The 21077-nt window shown below is 50.3% G+C and overlaps 7 protein-coding genes and 1 pseudogene across 8 annotated transcripts, besides 1 other annotated feature; 5 read left to right on the top strand and 3 right to left on the bottom strand.

Annotated features, from left to right (window-relative positions):
* Positions 1-65: 65 nt before the first annotated feature.
* Positions 66-1039, top strand: NCS57_00782500 (uncharacterized protein; the record flags this gene model as incomplete). Its single annotated transcript, XM_053057663.1, has 2 exons — positions 66-90; positions 138-1039. The coding sequence occupies 2 exons, from the start codon at positions 66-68 to the stop codon at positions 1037-1039; spliced, it is 927 nt and encodes a 308-aa protein (XP_052913858.1).
* A 280-nt stretch (positions 1040-1319) lies between these two features.
* Positions 1320-3483, bottom strand: NCS57_00782400 (annotated as a pseudogene). Its single transcript has 2 exons — positions 2968-3483; positions 1320-2918 (listed from the first exon to the last, which is right to left on the bottom strand).
* Positions 1320-3483: a sequence feature.
* A 1376-nt stretch (positions 3484-4859) lies between these two features.
* NCS57_00782300 (uncharacterized protein) lies at positions 4860-6810 on the top strand (the record flags this gene model as incomplete). The annotated part of the gene is made up of 7 exons (XM_053057662.1): positions 4860-5084; positions 5140-5213; positions 5267-5399; positions 5453-5965; positions 6051-6350; positions 6407-6502; positions 6577-6810. The coding sequence occupies 7 exons, from the start codon at positions 4860-4862 to the stop codon at positions 6808-6810; spliced, it is 1575 nt and encodes a 524-aa protein (XP_052913857.1).
* A 920-nt stretch (positions 6811-7730) lies between these two features.
* On the bottom strand, positions 7731-7993 carry NCS57_00782200 (uncharacterized protein; the record flags this gene model as incomplete). The annotated part of the gene is made up of 2 exons (XM_053057661.1): positions 7731-7874; positions 7925-7993. 2 exons carry the CDS (start codon positions 7991-7993, stop codon positions 7731-7733), a joined length of 213 nt encoding a protein of 70 aa, XP_052913856.1.
* A 978-nt stretch (positions 7994-8971) lies between these two features.
* On the bottom strand, positions 8972-13841 carry NCS57_00782100 (Protein kinase domain-containing protein; the record flags this gene model as incomplete). Its single annotated transcript, XM_053057660.1, has 8 exons — positions 8972-9156; positions 9211-9435; positions 9520-9623; positions 9678-10071; positions 10124-12140; positions 12191-12451; positions 12504-12549; positions 12598-13841. The coding sequence occupies 8 exons, from the start codon at positions 13839-13841 to the stop codon at positions 8972-8974; spliced, it is 4476 nt and encodes a 1491-aa protein (XP_052913855.1).
* Positions 13842-14222: 381 nt separating this feature from the next.
* On the top strand, positions 14223-16106 carry NCS57_00782000 (HeLo domain-containing protein; the record flags this gene model as incomplete). Its single annotated transcript, XM_053057659.1, has 1 exon — positions 14223-16106. One exon carries the CDS (start codon positions 14223-14225, stop codon positions 16104-16106), a length of 1884 nt encoding a protein of 627 aa, XP_052913854.1.
* A 1309-nt stretch (positions 16107-17415) lies between these two features.
* On the top strand, positions 17416-17835 carry NCS57_00781900 (uncharacterized protein; the record flags this gene model as incomplete). Its single annotated transcript, XM_053057658.1, has 1 exon — positions 17416-17835. The coding sequence occupies one exon, from the start codon at positions 17416-17418 to the stop codon at positions 17833-17835; it is 420 nt and encodes a 139-aa protein (XP_052913853.1).
* A 1988-nt stretch (positions 17836-19823) lies between these two features.
* Positions 19824-20858, top strand: NCS57_00781800 (uncharacterized protein; the record flags this gene model as incomplete). Its single annotated transcript, XM_053057657.1, has 3 exons — positions 19824-19868; positions 19922-20009; positions 20071-20858. The coding sequence occupies 3 exons, from the start codon at positions 19824-19826 to the stop codon at positions 20856-20858; spliced, it is 921 nt and encodes a 306-aa protein (XP_052913852.1).
* Between the last annotated feature and the right edge of the window lie 219 nt (positions 20859-21077).

Raw genomic sequence — 21077 nt, 5'->3', positions numbered from 1 at the left:
AACCCACCTAGCCGCCGGTGGATTAAAAATCCCGCATCACTTGCATCCTTTACCTGTGATTCAATATGGGAAGCATCCAGCAGGAGAAAGGTATGTTTGGTTGATTTATACACAGGATTGCCGCTGATCGTTTCTAGTTTGGGCCACCCTGGTCACAAACCTGAACTACCTCCCCGGCGTTTTGACACTGGAGTACTGTCTGCGTCGTGTTGGGACAGAGTATCCGTTCGTCGTCCTTTACACAGAGGCCTTTCCTGATGTTGGTCGTGAGGCGCTTAAGAGCAGGGGAATTGCCATGGCAAAGGTCCCTGAACTCGCCCCCTCAAATCCCCAAGATTACGGCAACGATGCTCGCTTCAAGGATACATGGACCAAACTCGCGGTGTTTTCTCTGACAGACTTTGAGCGGATCGTGCTTCTTGACTCGGATATGCTGGTGCTTCGGAATATGGACGAACTGATGAACCTTCACCTCGATCACCCGTCTGTCAGCGCAGATCCGAGCGCCAGCAAACGAGTCTTTGCATCCAGCCACGCCTGCGTCTGCAATCCTCTCAAGAGGTCGCATTATCCTGCCGAATGGGTCCCTGAGAACTGTGCTTTTAGCTCTCAACATCACGATGCGGACTCGGCTCAGCACAGCGGTGCCAGTGTTTCTTCCGGCCTGGGCAAGCTAAACAGCGGCCTCCTGGTTGTCAACCCATCTGAAACCCTGTACAACGACATTGTTTCGCGCATCGATTCTCACGGTACCGAATACCAATTTCCTGATCAGGACCTTCTGGCGGACCTATACCGCGAACGTTGGGTTCCTCTTCCTTATGTCTACAACGCGCTCAAGACTATGCGTGAGAGCCACGTGCACGGCGAGATTTGGCGGGACGATAAAGTCAAGAACGTACACTATATACTCAGCCCCAAGCCTTGGGATGAGCTCGACCATGATGGAAATTGGCGCGGCGAGAAGGAGATTCACAAGTGGTGGGTTGATGCGAATGATGAAAGACTTGCAGCGGAAAGAAAAGTTGGAATCGCATGAGATAGAGATTGACAATAGAAGCAAACAGTCTATTCTGCAATGGCACAGCATGGCCCAAGTAAATCTTTTGGCGTAATATCAACTGCTTGGTAATTTAGAGCCTGGATGAATGCTATCGAGGTTGCCATTGTGTGCAACCCAAGAGTCGAGGTGATTGGGAGGTTTTCCCGTGGAGGAGATTGTGCAACCACACAACAAGCCATCTTTGGTCTACGCAACCAATAAATTGTAGTTCGAATGTCAATTGGGGTATGATGCCTGTAAATCACTAGAAGAAATATCATATATCATCGAATGCCAATAACTCGTCCCACTGCCAAGTCCCATCCGCCGGGACATCAAACATGTCAGCCTCAAGCCCTTCAAGGGAAAGATCTAGAAACGAATTGTTAGGCTCCATCCCAAACAAGTTCTGCACATTTTCTGCTTGGAGCACAGAGTCGATAGGTGGAGGCACATCATTTGGGTCATGCCCCGTGCCTTGCGGATCCATCTTCTGCATCTCCCGGACGTAACGAGCCTTGGCCATGAGTCTGTTGATAGGCCTCCACAGGTTGCCTTTCTTGCCGGGCTCCTTCATGTTCCACCGGTCATGGACGAGGTTGACCAGCTCCCAGGCCCGATCACACTCAGCAGACGGTGGACGGGAGCAAATCTCTGAGAGGACGAGTGCCACTGCCTGCCACTGGATATGTGTTTTAGAGTGCCAGGTCCAATGGGCAATAGCTTTACTCGTAAGGATCTTGACAGACATCTCAAGGACTTCGATCGAGGTTGAAAAGAGCTCATCACGGAGACTCGGGTCGGAATTTCTCTTGTCTCGCGCTGGATAGTGAACGACGAGCCACCACCTCGCTAGAATGAGCCGCGTGACTATTGAGATAAGGAACAAGAATGGAACTGAAGTATCGCAGTACCGCAAATAGCGCTCTTCTAGCCGCTTTCTGAGAAGAGATGGCTCTGCCTCACGGTCTGCGGCTGACATGCCATTTTCAGATGAGCTCAGGGCGCGCATGCTCGGGGGTGCGTAGGCCACTTTCCACCCTGACTGGAGGGCCTCGCATCGGATCAGGCAGAAAGTCATTTCTGTAGCGCCTTCGGGCTCTGGTGGGGGGTCTTTCATCTGAGCATTGATGTCGCAGTCATTGATGTTGAGTGGAGGCTTTGTGTCGAAAGAAGACCCGCGAGCGACAGGCTCGTAGCCGTGAAACTCGGATGATCGTATGTCGATGAGGCAGATGTGCCACCATAAACGCCGACGGAGCTCAACTTCGAGTGGCTTGAGCCCAAACACTGCACCGTCTCGGTGGAGTCCCATGGCTTGAGCGATGTGGAAGGCGAGAGATGTTAGAGACCAAGTTGTACGTGACTCGTCTTCATTGCGAAGCGCAGAGAGGAAGAGCACGACTGCCTGCAAGAGGGTCATGCTCTGCGTGCAGAGAAAGTTTGCTCGAGCCATGGCCTGTTCAAACGCAAAGCGATACTTGTCCAGGGCGCTTGTGCGTGTGAGACCGGTGACACTCTCGCATTGGGCTTCGTCCATGCTGATGACGGCCGAATAGTAAATGGCGAACAACAAAGCCTCAGTATTTCTATCGAGAGAGTCTGAGACGACGGCATCCCAGTACATGCGCCTTGTGGTCGGCATGTGGAACAAATGCACCAGAGGAACCACGTTTTCACTAAACAGTCTGAAGAGGGTGACTGACTGCGGGAGCGGAGGGTGGAACGACTTGAGGGAGTGAGAGAGGGATCGGAACCCGAGGAGAGCGCCACTGGTCCCTGGCGATGGCCCTGTTGTTGACTCGGCAACTTCTGTAGGAGGGTAGTCTTCATCTTCAGATACAGACTCGTGTAGCATGTCGCGAAGCTCTTCGATCTGAGATGTCATGTAAATAGCAGCTATTTAACTTGATTGGGCCTCATACCTCGTTTCCTAGGTTGGTCCAGAGAATGTTGCTGACATAGTAGCTCCTGGTGTCGTCAATCATCAGACGACCGAGTTGATTCTCGATCGGAGAATCAACATCGACATTGCTTGAGCTAGGATCCCCTACTTGATCCAACGAGGGTGACTGAGCAGAATTCGCAGAATAAACAGCTTCCTTTGGGCTATTCAGGTCTCGCTCCTTTTTGAGGCTGGTGATAGTCGCCTCCAACCTGTGTAAGCGATCCAGGAGTAGGCCATCTAAGTGGGTGCGAGGCTTCTTGGCGGCTCTACCTCGACCGGTCGGGAAGACGCATTCCAGCTTCGACCGGATGCAGTGACAGCAAGGATGTTGGCGATCGCATTTGATCTTTCGTTGACGGCAGTGGATGCAGCTTCGAGGACGGGTTGAAGATGCTGGAATGTGACTATCGGTTGGGGTTGGGAGATCGGGATTTGAGTCCGGCGTGGCCTCGAAAGAGGCGGCTGTTGTTGATGATGAAGCCATTGATGCGTCTTCTATGCCGATTGTAGAGTAAGAGTTGTGACTTGGAGAGAAACGAGACCTTCATTTAGGATGCAAAGATTTCCGCTCTTGTCGTTGTTGGCTCAGTCGCATAAGCTTATGCGAGGCCGAAAAGAGGATGACGTCATCGGTTCAATCACCTTAACTAGCGTTACTTCTTAACCCAGGAAGCCAGGGGCAACAGCTAATCTCCATCTTTAGTTATCCATTTCTGTGCCATCAACTCTCAGCTCAACCCCGTCACCCTGCCCTGGAAATCATGCCAACTCCAAGCAGGAAGACGCCTTGGGCGTTTGCTACCGACCTGATAAGAGGCCAGAGGGCATCCCGTATGGGGCTTATATCGTGTGTTTTCGCTTGAAAAATGGTCCAGCGAACTCGTCGAAGGGCGAGCGTACAGACCAAGAAACCGCATCATCGCCGCTCAAGTTTCTAGGGCTACGAATCAAGTCGGTACAATTTGGCGCTAGCTCCTGCTGCGGATGGCCTCAGCCTCACTTTTCTTTAACCATAGAACGAGGTTTGGGCTGGACCTCATGATCAAAACGCACTTTGCAAGCTCTTGGAGGCATTGTAATTCATCCACAATGTCAGCATTGGGTAACGAGGCGACAAGGCAGCTTTCTCACAGCTGATTTAGCCGCGATATCCTGAAAGTCCAGCCAATAGAGCAGACTTGCTGCCCAACGAGATGCACGCACTCCGCCATGCAACCTTTCCACATAGATGGATCACGAGCACGAGAACCGCTTATCTCCGGCAGAAAATAGTGAAAGACAGGTGACAGCACCAGCCGACTTGGCAGTTGCCACGTTGCCGGGAAACCCATCTCCGCCGAATAGGGCGAGGAATGCTCGCTCTAGGTGGTAGGACAACATTAAGAGAAATAGAATAGACTTATTGGTTTAATAGCATACCGGTTTTAATATCTCATCTACACGATGATAAAGCCAGCCATCTATTTGACACACCCAGCTTTTTTGTCTTCAAACTAACCACGTTTCTGTACTGCCGACACTGAGTGGGGGCATCCCCGACCTCTTTCGACTCTTTTTTACTGAAGCAAGTGTTCGACCACCGGAAAATGTTGTTCGTATATCTTGATTGACCTGCGAGATATGATGATGCCAGAACCTGCTCCCCGAGCTGGAAGCCAAAAGAGGAAGAAAAAGAGGCATAAAAAGCGAAAGAACACCAAAAAAGACAGACACCAAAAACAAAATCCGGCTGTAGGCCGTGAGAGCAACAGAACTTTCTGGGATGCGGACTTTGATCCTCATCTGGTTGTGGGCTGGCAGTATGAAAACAAGCCTTTCCTGCAAGTGTGGAAAGATAGCGGATCAGAGCTTAGCTTGATTCGCTTCTTCATGACTGAGTCTGGAGCTGCAAACCGAATCATGCCAGAGGTAGAACTAGTTGCGGGCTTCTGCCCCGGCGACACGTTGAAGGAGCTCGAGTCTGGCAGCTCATCCGTCCCCCAAGCAACTATTGCTCTTCTCGATGACCGAACGAACGACGGAACGAACTCGATTTCTCGGGGCTACCTGGGTCCTCTCAACGCGCATCAACTGTACCTAGAGCTGAAAAAGGATGTAAAGCTACCCCGTCGAGGTTCTGCCGTGAGGTGCGGTTGCTAAAATCACCCAGCGATTCCATTTCGAAAAAGACAAATCACAAAATCAACTACCAGCACACCAGTTGAATGCTGATCGCCGCTTACTGTCAGTACGGCTCGTCATTGTTGATTTAGAATATGTCTTGCTAACCTTCCAAGGTTCATCACGGACCTAGATTACTGGTCGATGATGGCTCTTGTTTCAACCCTCTCGATCCACCAGGCAAAGGCCTTGAGGGACAGCCTTTATCGACATCTGGCGTTTAGGGGTTTTTTGGGTTCCACATATCCAGTGAGGACCTCAATTCTGCCTTGTCTTTCATTATGAGTCTGACGACCACTCAGCCCAGCGGCTTCTCGACTTTTCAGCTGGCCTTTGACCTTCCGTACTACGCCTTTAGAGTCGCACCGTGTCACAGCCCACCTCGCGATCCCCGGAAGCGAAAATCGGCAGCCAGTGACACTCTCAGAAACGTCACAGATTTGTCTTTCCTCGTGAGGAAGCCAAGGAGCCCCCTACCTCCCACCACGAAAGCATATCTGTGCGAGACCCAAACGACCGTTCTCATCAGCGGGTCAGACCCTTGGAGGTGGGTGGCGTACTGCTTCGTAGACACCTACTTTGAAAGTGAAGACAAGAGGGAAAGCGTCGACGCCTATGATGAGGAGGTGGAAATCGATGACGAGTCACACGTGCTCTTCCGACCTGATCCTTTCACGACTGCGGAATCGGACGCAAATCTCCCTGTTTTGAATCCTCGGGAGTACTTTCTAATTGTGTTGGAGTCGCGGCTACGACAGGCGAGAGACGAATGGCACACCCTAGCAACAAACATGGGAGACAGTATCAATGAATACGTAAGATGTCCCCCAGGCCCGTTCTGCCCACTTGTTTCTCATGCAGATATGTCACCTCAAACAAATCATTAACAAAAGATATTAGATCAACACTTGCCCCATCACAATGACGGATCCCCCTTCGCCCCCTCCCGATGACCCCCTTGCCGTGAGACAATCCCGCGGTTGGGCAGTCCGTACCAAAAAGCTTCTGCGGCCCCTGATCCAGAAGCTGGCAGCCACCATCAACCAATTGGATTCTTTAAAGTCAGACGAGACTTTCGCCACACTTGCAGGACGCGCACCTCGATTCATTTCTCAAATCGGCAACCATACCAAACGATTACGAGGATCGTTAGAAGATCTTGAGAATCTCTGCAAAGCTTGTGACGACTACAATGATGATGTAAGATGGAAATCTTAGTACTGGATACCACAGAAAGCTGATAGCCTACCACACAGCTATCATTCTACCTCAGTCATGAAGGGACTCGTGATGCCAGAACCCAAGCCAAAATGGCTAGTTTTGCCCAGAACATGACTTTCCTTATTGTGGGTGTAAGTACAAGAGAGCCTTCATCAGATGGTGACACGTCTTCGGTATTTTTCATCGTCTGATTCACCATTTCTAGCTTCTCTCACCCATTGCAGTAGCAGCTGGCGTGCTGTCAATGCATCAACAGGCCATTCCTGCCCCCCTTGGACCTAATGCCAGGTCATTCTTTGGCTTGATCATTATTCTCATGGTTGCAGTGTGGTCAACTATTGGTATCATGGTTCATTGGAAGCGAATTTCGCAGGTTATAACCAAACTTTTCAAGGCTATCTTGACTGATGACATAGACTTGGAAAGACAGCAAGAATGAAAATGTATTAGGCTGGGTCGAGATAGTGAAAATGACAACAACGATAACGCCAACTAAGTCCCCCTCAAAAAAATATTTTTTTTTGGTCGATGTATTTCCACGGTTGAGGAAAAAAAAGTGTAAAGAGTGTTGGGGCTGTGGTAGTTTCAGGTATGAGGGGCCTGGATGACAAGCGTAGGGAAAGGGTGATGGTAGGCTCTGAGGAACATATTTTAGGAGTGGGTGTGGTTTTAGTGAAACTGGACGGAGGAGTAGCGAGGATATCTGGTGAGTTGAGAGCAGGAGAAGATAAAGTCTCTGGAGAACGGTAGCTCATGGCGCTATATGAAGTGCTTGAGCTCCTTGGATGCCCCTTGGCCCTCTGATGCTGCGAGAAACGCGTTGCCGTCCAGGATGACCAACTCGATGTAGTAGACAGCCTCGAGCAGGGCCCGCTGCTCATGAAGCCTTGTTATCATGTCGATGTAACAAATAGAGAGCAATTTTTGTAATACTTCTAAAGCTTTTTTTTTTTTTTTTTTTTTTTTTTTTAAAGAGGGCAGGACTGAGAGGGGGCCGGCCCCTATACTCCGCGGTGACAGGCTCGTATGAGCCCGACTGGTTGATTGTTGTTCTTGTAGGTATTGCGTTGAGAGATTGCAGTGATTCTTTGAACGTGGAAAGAAATAGTTGTCACACGACCATGGCGTTAGCATTGGGATATGATGCTATGATGTGTTGATGTTCTGGAAGCCCAGCCCTATGAGATAACTGAGGAAGAAGATGATCTCTGAGGAACTCTTGATGGTCGTGGCTAAATTTTCGGTGGACAGGACTAGCGGAGGAAAGAATTAAAACGAGCTGTAGCATGGAGGAGGGATTCGCGGCTGGCGGCGGTCTGGCCAAATTGTGGTCTGGGTAAAGGAGATGGATCCATCATCTCACTCTTTCACCACGATCTTCTCAGTCTGGCAGTAGCTGCATCGTTCTAGCCCACAGCTAGGGCAATTGGTCACAGAGACGCGCATACCTCCCGTGAGGCAGGAACAGCATGTCCATATAAAGACGGTTCGCTTCTTTCTCGCCTACGCCAGTGTCAGTCGAGAGAAACAAGTAACGTGTGCATTGCCCATACACGCTCGGAGAAAGGTATTGTCCAAGATCCAGTGATACCCGCTACCTCATTAAGCTCTGGACAAAGCATTGCGGTATAGAGTCAGTCAAGAAGGATGAAAGATTGATGTACAAAAAGACTGCTCAAATATTGCTTGTCTGGTTCTTTGGGTCTTCTGGCTCAGCTATCCCATCGAGGGTCTGGCTTCAACTATAAGAAAGAACACATTAGTCTCTGTTGATCAGCATATAGGGCCCAGAATGCTGTTGCATTAGCAAAAGGTATCTTCTACTTTTGCCGTGTGGCATAGTAGTCTATAATGGTCAACAGACTCTTTCTCTCGGGACAGCTGGTCGGGAGGTTACGTTTCACAGGGCATCTTACATGTACGACAGTCACAATTCAGGACAAATACCCCTGTTTCCAGTATCAGTTAGCGACCAACGATCGATTAAGACTGCGAAAACATTAGATATCTGCTTCTAAAGAAACCTTCCGGAAGGGGGGAGAAGTTGAAGGCAGTTGGGCGAATTTGTTTACATACCGGCCACACTGCAATCACTGCTCGGCTGAACTCTGAGCGCCCTGTAGTCAGGGATAGCCAATCGAATGAACCATGCCTGAAACTCTTCATTTCGCTAAAAGACAACCTGTAGAAAGAGTCAAGGGAGGACAAACCCTCTCCGTCTCGGCTCGCTTTACTGACCAAGGTCTGAGGATGCAAGGAGGTGCAAGGAGCCTACCTAGCCAGTCAAATGTATTCTCCGTCTTTCAGGAGTCCCGTTCTCTGTCTAGACATCTCTCATTGAGTTCTACCTTGCTTGTTCAACCCGAGATTGATTCTGTACATCCGTGCGTTGCAGATCACTTGTATCCGATTGGCGAAGGTTAGACAGAAATTATGGGTCATCCAGTTGCTGTGGAAATCGTTACCCTACCCAACATTATCTATGTCTCACTTGTACCACAAGGTGATAGAGCAAGCGCAGCATTTAATGGAGGATAACTCTCATGCAAAATGTACAAGATCTCTTCCAGTAAACATGGCACTTGTCAGCCCACTGCCTCTCATTCAGCTAGCTTCTCAAGAAATTCCCGCTCATTCTCTCCAAAAAACACATCCCACAACGCCGAAAACCTTGCTCGTAATTCATCACACTCCTCTTCAGTCCAGATGCGCCCAGTTCGGGTCCACTCAACTGTCTCATTGGTGTGAGGCACAGAATGCTTATAGCTAAGAGTCTTGTACGGGTCTAACAGCAGCCATTAGTTAGATTTCTGACTGAATCTTGATAGGAGAGGCTCACATAGTCCTGGGGGCAGGTCGAGGCTCTCGTAGAATCGGGGATCGTCCTTGGTCATCCGCTTCTCAAACCAAGCGCGGAACTGCTCGAAACCTTCCATGGCTAGAGAAGATACACGGATAGAGTAGAATCTGAGGAAGAAGTTGTTGTATCGCCAGGCTAGTTGAACTACTGGGAGGCGGATAAGCCTAGCACCTGGGCTGCATGTGTCGGCGACTTCGATGACTCCTAGTGAGGTTAGCACTGGGCACTTGAACGCCATAATTGAACTGATGGAGAAAGACTCTTGGGAAAAGTCTTGAGGGGGCTTACCATCTAGATCCATTTCTGGTGCTCCAAGGCCAAGCCGTTCTGTCGCCACTCGCATAAAGAGGCCAGTCTTGACAAAGTCCACCTTGTAGATGAGCAGCCGTGCCCTAGGTTTCAGTGGTCAGCACACACCCACAGTCAGTTGCATTGTCTCAACTCACGCTACCATAGTGCCCTGCAACTCCCAGTTGTGCAACGCCCCATTCTCCCTCAAGAACTTGTAGCACTCCAAAGCCGCCTTCTTCGTCGATCTGGTGGCCACCTTGTTCCCCTCAGGACCAAGTGCCGGGAGGGCCTTTTCTCTGACGCCTAGTGACGCAAAGTCAAGGACTGTGTTCCCCCCTTCGATGAGGTTCCATGGTACTGGCTTTCCGGGGTGGTTGCGCTGGACGTGGTCTTTGATCATCTGGAGAGCCGTTTTGTTGGACCAGTAGGCAGCAACGTGAAGAACAGTGCGTTGTGTCTTGGAGCGGGTAAAAATGGTATCGTAATCAGGATATTTCTGCAGTAGCATTGCTGTGATCTGATGACAGGGGAGGTCGTACAAGTTTCGCGCTGCGTCATTGTTAGCGTATGATTCCTTGCCAGACTTTGCCGTTTCGCTTACATCCCGAGAACCCTTGGACTACCAAAGAAAGCAGCGTTCTACCCTCAGAGTCACAGACATACTCCGGTGCTGGATCCAAGTCAAGCAAGTACTGCACATGCTCGATCGGGATGAGACCATCGGCAGCAGCAGCCGAAACCATGTACCCGACAAGGGTCGTCCACTTGTCACCATCCCCTCCCATCTTGTAATCGTGTTGCAGACCGTACTTTACGCGAACAGACTCTGCAAGCTGCCTTTCCTCATCGTACCCTTCGAGGAGAAGCTGAGCAAAAAGTGTGTGACCAGAATTGTCTTGATTCTCCAGAATCTCCTTAATGCTTTTGCCTCCCCGTTTCTCAAGTGGCAACCCCTCCACGAGGTTGACCAACTCTGGAAGTACAGCCGGAAAGTAGTGAGCTGCCACTTGAAGTGCATTTCGACCTCGTATGTCCTTGGCAAGAAGATTTGCGCCATGTTGTATCAAACATCGCATAGCTTCGATGCTTCGTCGTTCAATGGCAATCTGCAGAAATGTTCGTGATAATCCTTCAAATGGAGCATCAACCTTCGTGTCAGGAAAGACGTTCAAAAGCGCCTCGATGAAAAATCCTCGAGCCTTGTGAATCGACATTGCCAAGCAAGTGTCCGCCACCCGTTCATCCTCGGGGCGTCGCTCATCTACAATGTCTCGCATGTCTTTATCTGCCAGGAGGGAGATGGTGGCCTCAAGCTTGTTCATGTAGCCACTCCCCGCAGTCGCCATGTAGTAGAACCGAGTTCTTGTTGTCAGGGCGGAGAATGCTTGTGCTTTGGCATGGCTGAGTTGACGACGTGCGGATAGACCAGCAATGGAGATGAAGGACTCTGCTGCCGATATCATCTCAAGTAACAAGTCAACGTCGAGCACCTTGGCGGCTAGGGTGATGGGAGTCACAAATCCAAAGTGCCCATCCCACTCTTCTGCCTGTCTTGTTGGATCTGCGCCATACTCGAGGAGAAGTCTCGCAGCTGTTCCTGCGGAGTAGTCCCAGCCCGAGAATGTAGCATGAAGCGGCGTGAGTCCATTCTTGAGAGGGGCGTTTATGTCGATGTCTGCAGAAAGAGCAATGTCGAGGATCTCCTCACACTCTTGACGGTTAGAGAACCGGTGCAAAGAGTGAAGAATCGTTGCCCCACTGAGCTCTTCTCGAATCGTGGGATCTGCACCGTGCTCGACCAGCCACTTGGCCATTGTGAAGTAGCCACATTGGCAGGCAAGTAGTAACGGAGTCCAGCGGTAGGTGTTCCCGTGTGCGTTGATAGAAGCACCAAGCTCGAGGACAAGAATCTTGACCATTTCAAGATCGCCCTTGACAACAGCAACTTGCAACAGCGTGAAGCCGTAGTCACTGCAAGCTTCAAGACATCCGAACAGAGTAACTTCTTCAATAAACTCCAGTCTCTTTGAAGGATCAAGTTTGTCAGGACCGCCCATCTTGAAAGTCGTCAACTGGTCAAAGTCAAACTCTGGCTCTACAGTCTTTGGCTCGGCTCTCAAGTACAGCGGGTTATTGTTGGCGGGAAACACGGTATTGAGGATCCTCCGATCAGTGGTCAGCCACTTTTCGTACTCTTCAGGCCATCGCTTGGACCAGATGTTTCCAAGAACGGTGTGGTGCTCAATCTGTCTGGGGACAGGGTGATCAAAGAGAGTTGCCTGTGCACCGCTAAATGTCGTCGTCCCGTAAGTCTTGATCGTTGCTAGCAAGTCAGCTCGAATGTCTTCGGGTAAAGAAGCCTCGCAAGCATCAAAGACATTCAGAATCAACGAGACAGCCTCCGGGCTCTTCATCACGGCTGAAGTTGCGAGGTACTTAAGACCTTCCTCAATGGATGGATCAACCACCTGGCCGTTGAAATACGCACCAGCCAGATGGAATGGCGCGACCGGATCCTCGATGTAGTCGGAGTCACACGTTGCCTTGAGATCCTCGATGACTTCCTTTTGAGCTACGCGAGGCATCAAAGCGGCAGTCAAAGTGTGCTCAAACGCAAACTAAAAAGAATAAGCCACGATGTCAACGACACGACGATAGGTCAACTCACATCGGGTGTTTTAAGAATAGCTCGGTCGAAAACTTCATCCATCCGATCAAAAAAGTCTTTACTCTCCTCAAAGTCGTCGTCAGTCTTCCAAGCCTTCCTAAACTTTCGGACCTTTGCTGGTTTCAGGCTGTGGTCCTGGAATGCGTTTGCAAGAGTCTCTTCGAACTCGGGGTCGCCTATCTGAATGGAAATGACTTCGTCGCGCATTCTTCGAAGATCGAGTAGTATTTGCGGCACATTGGGATCTTCCTCGGTCTCTCCCTTGAGACCATCGTTAGCGTGGGACACATTCGTCTGGGTTGGGCTTGCGTACCTGTGCCGACTTTGAATGCTTCCTCTCGAGCGCTTGTAGAGCATCACTGAGACAATTTAACTTGGCTTTGGAGCCGCTGTGAGTGACAACTTACTGATAGCTCTCTCCCGCCTCGCGTAGGTCGGGGAACCACTCCAGGGGTATCGCCGGTTTGCCCTTTCCAAGTTGTTGCATCATGCCCAGAAACAGATAGCTTTGAATCGCAGACAGCGACACTCTGTCAGCCTGGTAGGGCACGCATGTCCCTGAGAGGAATACTTGTATATACTCCTCTTGATACTCGTCAAGTGAGGCTTTGCTCTTGATATTCTTCATCACCGTTGCAACAGCCGTATCCGGATGTTCCTTCAACCTTGACTTGATGTCAGAGACCTCATCCGGTGTGATCCCCTCAAAGGGTAAGCTGCCATTCATGAAAATGCTAGCAGCAAGCAATCCAAGAGAGTAAATATCGGTCTTGTGAAGGTTCTCCAACTCGATAGTCTCCTCGGCATCAAGCTCAGGCGCCATCCAAGGGTAGCTACCGATCCTCGCTTGAAATAATTTCTCGGACTTGTAGTCATCGATGATGACTGCGTATCCAAAGTCGCAAAGCTTTGCGCGAACTGTGGTTATGCCGAGCTTTCCTGACAGTTCCTGCTGCTCTTGTCTGAAGCCGTTGCTGAAGACGAGGACGTTTGTTGGTTTTAGGTCGGCGTGGACGATGCCTTGGGAGTGGAGGAACTGAAGGCCGCGCCCAATCTCCATGGTTATGGCAAGCTGATTCCTGAAGTCAATGTCTACAGCAGATAAATACTCCGCTAGAGTGCCCTCGTCTGCGGCTTCGAGTAGAACTTGAGGCCAGAATCGTCCAAGGCTAGGAGACTCGCTCCACGAAACAGCCAGCATGGATACGATGAAGTCGCATTGTCGGATTGTCTCATCAGAAAGTATTCGTATCTCGTTAATGACAGCGGCGAGTTGTCGAGAATCATCGCTCGCGAATCCCTGCGCCGTGACAATCTTCTTGGTGACATAGCGCTGAAACTTGTTCCCCGACTTGGCCTCATTAAACGACTTCTGCACCTGTTGGGAGGGATTCAGAAAATCTTCTTCAGGATTCAAATTCATCTCTTCGGAAGAGGCAAAGACTGCAAACGAGGCGCCAGCGCCCGCTGCGAGCGTGTTCATGCTCGCAATGACATTGTTGTTGGCGCTGAGGATGGGCACATCTAAAGCGATAGCGACCGCGAGGAACTCGGCTTGGCCTTTGACGGCAAAGGTCTTATCTGGACGGTTAACGAGCTCTGTTGCGGAGGGTGCTGCGGTGTAGATGGAGAAGGATTGAAAGTCGGCCATGATGGCGACGAACGACACGGACCCTTGCTCTTTGGGTAAATGCCTCAACTTGGGATTCAAGATAATAAGTATAAGAAGAGTGTCCGATGCGGCTGGGCCGAAACCAGGAACATGTCACAAGCTACAGCCACGGCGTCTGCTACTGTATGCCTAATCACTTTGTGACCCAATCAGATTGAGATACAAGCGTATCGCTGTCTCAACACTGCCACACTTCTTTTCAGCTCAACATTGAGGGGTATCGGGTACGGCATCAATATCCGGGTCTAGACTCGTCAGCCTAGGCTTGGTATTCGTAATCACGGCCTCACTATTTGAGTGCTACGTGGTACGCCTACTCTTCATCCTGCATTTTGCGCCTGTAAAATCTGCCTTGCAAACATGTCGGGCCTAGAGATCCCCTCCTTCATCATTGGCCTTGGAGGTCTTGTCGCCGTGTTTGACAAGGGCTTTGAGGTATGGCGCACCATTCGCGAAGCTCACGACTTTGGAGATGATGTCGCCGATTGGATGTGCAAACTTGAGATGGAATTCTTTCGCTTTCAGACGTGGTGGACGGCTTTGGAGTATCTCGCACTCCGACCAGGTCATCCGCCATCGGTTCGACGAGTGCCGTCGCAAACATCGGCACTCCAAGTCACGCTAGACAAGCAGTTCGGACAGCCCATTACAGATGCCGCAGTCAATATTCTCAGGCTTCTCGAAAAGGTCGAAGAAGTCCTCAAGCGAAATGGCATCTTGACCATTTTCCAGGCTCAACCCCCAGAGCCGAGGCAGACGCTTGACCTTTCAGAAGAGACATCAAAGTCAAGAACGCGGCTCAAGAAATTCGCCGACGACCTCTTGAGGCATACACCCTGGATCACACGGATAAAACACAATGCAAGTCCATGGAAAGACAACGACAAGTCTACCCTCGACAGTTCACTCGAATCCATCATCTACTGGAACAACGCGCTTTACAGCATCCTACCGCAGAACCTCCGGGACAGTATCTTGGAGCTAGGCATCGCGGGCTACGCATTGGATACTTCGGACAACATTGGGGATATTTCGCGACTATCGAGTAATCGCAACACCGTCCTCAGCCAGAGCGCCAAGTTCATTAGGCTTCGTCAACGATTCAAGGATGGGGCAACTACCGATGCAGACCTGGATGCTATCCTGACAAAAATGGAGCGCAAGATGATTCACTTTAAGGGAATTGATACCACCAAGGTCCTTGCAGGCTACCAATACTCCATCGCCCACTATTCTCCCGATGATGAAAGTCAACCTCGTCGAGTCATGATCGAATGGATACCGTTTCCACAAGGCGACTACGACGTCTACAAACTTGCCCGCACGCGCATGTCACAGATATCGTACTCCCTACAACAGATTGGGGAACTATCCCAACTAAAGGTCCTCCCATCTCTTGGGTTCATCGAGTACGGCAGCGCAAAGGCCTTTGGCTTGGTGTCGGCGTTGCCGACAAGCACCACATCCTCAACCACTATTGTCACTCTTTACGATATACTACCCGGAAGCCAGCGACCAGGTGTAAATGAAAGATCATCTTCTAGCCGAAGAAGCGTCAACTATCCACTACCAAGTCTTAACCAGCGCTTCGAGCTCGCCACTACGTTGGTTATGGGGTTCTACACATTTCTGCTCACGCGGTGGCATCACGAGCGATTCAGCTCCTTGCACATCGCCTTTCTTGTAAACGAGGCGACGACATCATCAACATCGACCCAGCATATTCCTCTCGATCTTGGAGCACCCATAATCGGCGGTTTTGCCATCTCTCGTCCCGACTCGACAACCGAACTATCCATCTCGGCACCTGTCGAAGACTTCGAGGCTGTTTACTTACACCCCGATGTTAGACAGCGTCTCAAGTCTCGACCTGCGGGATCAAACGCAAACACAGAGCCCCAGGAGCGCTATCAAAGGGTCCACGATATCTACGCTTTGGGACTTTTGCTCGTCGAGATCGGCTTCTGGCGACCGCTCGCTCGTGTGGCAGAGTCAGGTTCCGGTGGAAAGGTCAAGGCTAGCAACTTGTCAGCAAAGGAGTTCAAAGACGCAATAGTCAAAAAGTGCAGATCAGATCTGGCTTTCTGGATGGGAGAAACGTATAAGGATGTGACCCTGAGGTGCTTACTTGCGGGAGAGGAGGGTGGCGTGCAGGCAGCGGATGGGACTGGAGGGTTGAACAATTTCTACTGGGATGTTGGGATTAGTCTGATGAATAGTGAGAATTATGTAGGGCAAGTGTGACCTTGGGAAGGGAGAGTTGCATACCTATACGAGAAGGCATCCCTCTGCCTGACCCTTGCTTGGCGGAGTGTGAAGGGAACTGTGGACATCAATGACAATGAGGCGACGGTTGGTAGACCTGCCCTTGGAGGACTTGACAGCTAATTTTTAGGCTGCGACATGAATATGTATAAGAGACAGTGGAAGTTACGAGCTGCAGTCAAACACATCCAACCCGTAAGCGTAAGCATAAGCGAGCTGCTCATCTGCATCCACGGATCAAAACCGGGGCCGGTCTCCCCGAGTGACCGACATATTGGATCAACAGTGGAGCGATGGGGTCTAGGGCTGAAGAGAACTCAGCCTCAAGACCTGGATCGTGCACGAAATACGGAGGCTAGCCACCAAAGTTGTATACCCGCGTAGACGAGGTGGTTGGAAGGGTAGTGACGACATCTTGCTGCACGTGGGACGGCCTTACCGACGTCTCGACGAAGCAAAACGCGCCGACATCAGAATCCATATGCCTAAAATAGTGCCAAGAGCCAAGGAATCTCGCCGAGACTATTGAATGCAAGGTCCTCATGTGCCCACTGCCGAGCACGAGATCTCTTGTTTTATCTGATGTCACCAACCGAGGGAACTTTTTTACGCCTGCACCTTTGCAAAACCACCCAATGGCATCAGGCCCACGTTCCAGACCACATGTTACGTTGAATCGCAGCAAGCCTTCGCATTGCTTCCACCAACACGTAAAATCCTGGCCTGATTTGCGGGGAGGATCTGCAAACCCCTGTCAGAGAAGTTCTAGACCTAAACTTCAAGCATCCCTTGGCAGGGGCCGTTTTTCGTAAAGAAGGCTTGTTTCCGCTGGGACCAACACAAAGTGGAACGACCAGGAGGCTATTATTGGCTCCGCCGTGTACGTTACGAAGGGCGCGTCTGGTGGGGAGACAAAAGTGACAGACTGGATGGCTCTGACTTGTGATGGTTGGTATGGGCTAAATTTAGACCGATAGAAGGTCCCGAGGTTTTGGACATGAGCTTGACGACAGCCTCGATTTGACCGAGTAGAAAAGGCATGTCAATCTCTGCAGATTCAAGACTTTTTTCATTATCATCTCAATCGTCTCAAGCAACCTACTACATAATCTCTACCTCTGCACTCGCTCTACATAATCCACTTGCTCTTCCACTCGTTACTACGATCAGCTGAAGCTCTATCAACAACTCGACCTTCATCAGCAACGACAACAAAACAACCGCATCCGCCACCACAAGAACAACGAAAACACCGTCAACGCTCCCAAAACACCTCACAATAATCGCCATGCATTTCACCACACTCGTCGTCGCCACCGCTGCCCTCGCCTCCACCGCGACAGCAAGCTTCCTCCCCCCCGACGCCATGGAGATGCTCAAGCGCACAATGGTCCCCAACCACGTCTCAGCAAAGGTCGTCGCCGTCAACGGCTTCGGCAAGGACCAAACCAAGAAGAACATTCTCGTGCCCCTCGGCCGTCTCACGCACGTCAGCCGAAGCCAAATCACCGAGCTTAGGGTCGAGGGTGTCGACCACGTTGCCGAAGCACCCAAGCCTGCCGACGACAACATCGTGTGTCAACGATATCTCAACCAGTACGCTTCCAAGACTGGTAGTGAGAGATTTACAAAGAAGGAGCCTGCTCATGTTTCTACAAACCCTGTCGACTTTGGCTGGATCCTGTGCTACGTCACCAACGACCAGTAAAGCGTCGAGGGATCTGAATGACGGGTTTTTGGAGTTGGAAATAATTAGACTTACATTACATGTCTTTGGAGCAAGCCTTTTAGAATAGCGATATATGCCTAATGAACGCGCAAGTAACTACTTTTAAACGCCTTCTATCATGTCTTCTTGAAGATCCTGAAGTTCCCTTAAATTGCAAGCTTTCCTCTGCAGAGCGTGGCAGCACTCAACGCAAATAATGCACTTCAAAGGACGGTGGACGCTTGGTACACATCTGGGCCCTCCCTCTTCAACGTGTGTCGTGGGTAGTCGATCAAAGCTACGACAGCAGGCTGGGCAAAGCTTGCTAGCAACACCATCATCAACCAAAAGATAGCAAGGGCAGAACCAACATCGATGACACCTTGCATGATGGAGAAGATGGCGAGAACCGCAAACGATCTAGCGGGGAGCCAAATGACCAGGCAACCAAGCGCAGCCAGGATGTTGGCGGCACCAGCACAACTGCATATATACACCCATTCAAAATAAGCGTGTATCTTGCTCCAATACTTTCTAGAGCTGCTCGAGTTGTGTTGGCAAAGATCAAGCCTCCAAATCCCGAACCGCATGTGACAATACCCTAGAGCCGGACGTCAGTTGAGGAGGGTTGCTGATCAGATCATCCACTGACTTGGGCTAGACTGAGGCGCTCCTCAAACCAAAGCGGTAAAATTGGCTGAGACGGTACCTGAGTCTTTACGAGTTGCTAGTCAGTATTCGGACTCGTATCCTGCAGTGGTCGTTTACCGTGTACGCACCAGACCGAGCCCTAACTCTAAGTTAGTCGATCCGCAGCTCAGACATTCGAAGTTTCAACCTACCCTAGCCAAACAAAAGTCCCTGGGAAAACAGAAATGCTCCGAAATTTCTACTGATTCCAGCGAGACATTGACCAAGGCAGACGACCACGACACGCGCGGCCATAGGCACGCGAATGCCAAAGGGTTTGGTAAGGTCATTGACAAAGGAGGCGGCGAACCAAGCAAAGGCGACCGAGAGACCGCCAACAAATGCATAGCGTAGATATGTAGCGCCTTCGAAGTAGTGATGAGCGATGTAGTAGGATATTTAGACGCCATACGTCGTGTTCATGCCTATTTGGAGGTGAACAACATTGGCTGGGGTCGGAGAAGTGTTTTAGTACCCCATGTGGCGGTGTTGATGGCAAAAACGCATCCCACAATCACCCAGCCATGCCGGGAGTCTTCCTCGTCGTCTTCTGTTAAGACGTCCAGAGACTTAACAGCCGAGGGTTGCTCAGGTTTTGCAAATGAATAGGCTACAAGAACTCGGTGAAATATTTCTCATTTTTGCGTAACTAGGTTGGGATCACATACTCGCTCGCCGGCAAGGGCTTCCCATTCAAACGCGAACATGAAGGCCCCACTTGCTGTCTACGGGTCTTAAAGCCGAGAGAGGATTTTTGCCTGCTGTAGAAAGAGGCACCTATTAAGCATAAATACGTAGGTAATCTTTAGAAGTTTAAACTTCTATCCGAGAGTTTTAACAACAGAGTGTGAGTCGCAGATGTATGGGCCGAGAGAGCAGAGTTAGCAGACAGTGGCCCCTAGTACAAACTCAAAACCGCATGCTTGATAGTAGGTACCTCAGGCAGGTAATTACGCAGAGGCCATCTCGCTAAAATGAGTTTCAAGGGACAATATGAACAGTTTTCACCTTGATCCGACTTCTGTTCACACGATCCTTGATCAAGCTGACGCGAGTTCTCACCATGGTTCAATTTTAGGCATCACCAACCTACCCTGAATCTCACCATCCCAGCCTGTTAGAAGCTAGGCCCGAATTGGCTTAGTTTGGTCAGCAGTCTGCATCCGCCCAAATTCCCCGATTCAAGCAAAGCGCGTCAGCAGCCATTTAAAACATGTACCATTCACTCAGCCATCACCATCATACTCACTCTTTTCCAGCAAGCGGACGGTTTTCCCCCAATATTGGCAGTCTTAACCATGGCTTCATTTCAGACTTTTCGACTTGTACCGATGCGCGAAGAGGTATGAACCCTGGCATGGCTCCACTGCCTCGCAAGCTAACCATGTCTGTTCAGGTTCTCGGCGAGAAGGATGAATGGGCGGGTCTAAGCGATGCCAAAGAGAGAAGAAAGAGGCAAAACAGGATCAATAAAAGAGCGGCTCGTAAGTAAATCGACTGATCTTCCCGTTCCAAGTATCTGTTGCTGACAGCTTGTGCATCTAGGTCGACGTCAGAGACTCACCGAAGCACATGAGCACGAGGCCCATTTCGAGCCACCACCGCACACCAGCGTCTCTCACCAATCGGGAAAAGATCAGATCAATGCTTCATCGGCGACTGATGTTTACTTTCCTATCACACCAGACTCTCGACTTCTCCATGTCATCTCGTTCAACGTCTCCCGCGCCATCCTAACAAACTACTTCATATTATCCACTATCCCCCTAGAAACCACGAGGTTCTGCTCAATATGCCGCGTTTTCGCCTTGCCTGTCCTCGAAACAGGTGTTGAGATTACTCTACCGGTGTCCTTGATGCCGACACATCTCCAAGAGCAAGTACCGCATCCTGGCTGGGTGGATCTCTTCCCTTCCCCAAAACTACGGGATAACCTGATCCTTGCGCTTCAAGAGTATGATATCGATGAGGATGCTTTCATGTTGGATTTAGTTGGAGAGGCCTTCGAGAGCCTTTGTCTAACCAGTGACGAGGTTGAAGAGCAACCCGCCGTGGTTGACCCCAAGGGCAGCAACGGTGAGCGTCAACCAGCCCCAGTTGCAATAACAACGGGTGAAGGTGATACTATTACAGCTGCAAACTTGGCAAGTTCTTGGATCGGGGAGTCTGGTATCATATCTTGGTCAGATCCTTGGGAGATTTCTGGTTGGGAAGTTACCGAGTCGTTTGCAAGGAAATGGGGGTTTCTCTTAATAGGATGCGAAGACGTTGTCAACGCGGCAAACAAGTGGAGAGAGACCAGAGGCGAGAATCCTTTAAGTGTCAAGATTTAGCGTATGGTGTGCATAATAGAGAGAGTAATCCTTAATTTCTCCAAGTATCGACTCCTCGACCAAACAATGGGCGATTTGGAACCGCTGTCATCTTGCTCTCTGGTACCTGCTCTCCATCGGGCTTACTCTGGGTACATGGTGCCTGTGGATGGTTAGCCGTAAGAGGTAATAGGAGCTGACACCTATTACGAGCCATGTTCAAAATCGTCAGTCGAGCAT

This window comes from Fusarium keratoplasticum, chromosome 5 (assembly GCF_025433545.1).
Source record: "Fusarium keratoplasticum isolate Fu6.1 chromosome 5, whole genome shotgun sequence".
In the NCBI taxonomy this organism is placed as follows: Eukaryota; Fungi; Ascomycota; class Sordariomycetes; order Hypocreales; family Nectriaceae; genus Fusarium; species Fusarium keratoplasticum.
Note: the sequence above shows the minus strand (reverse complement) of the source record. Positions and strands in the feature narration are given on the sequence as shown.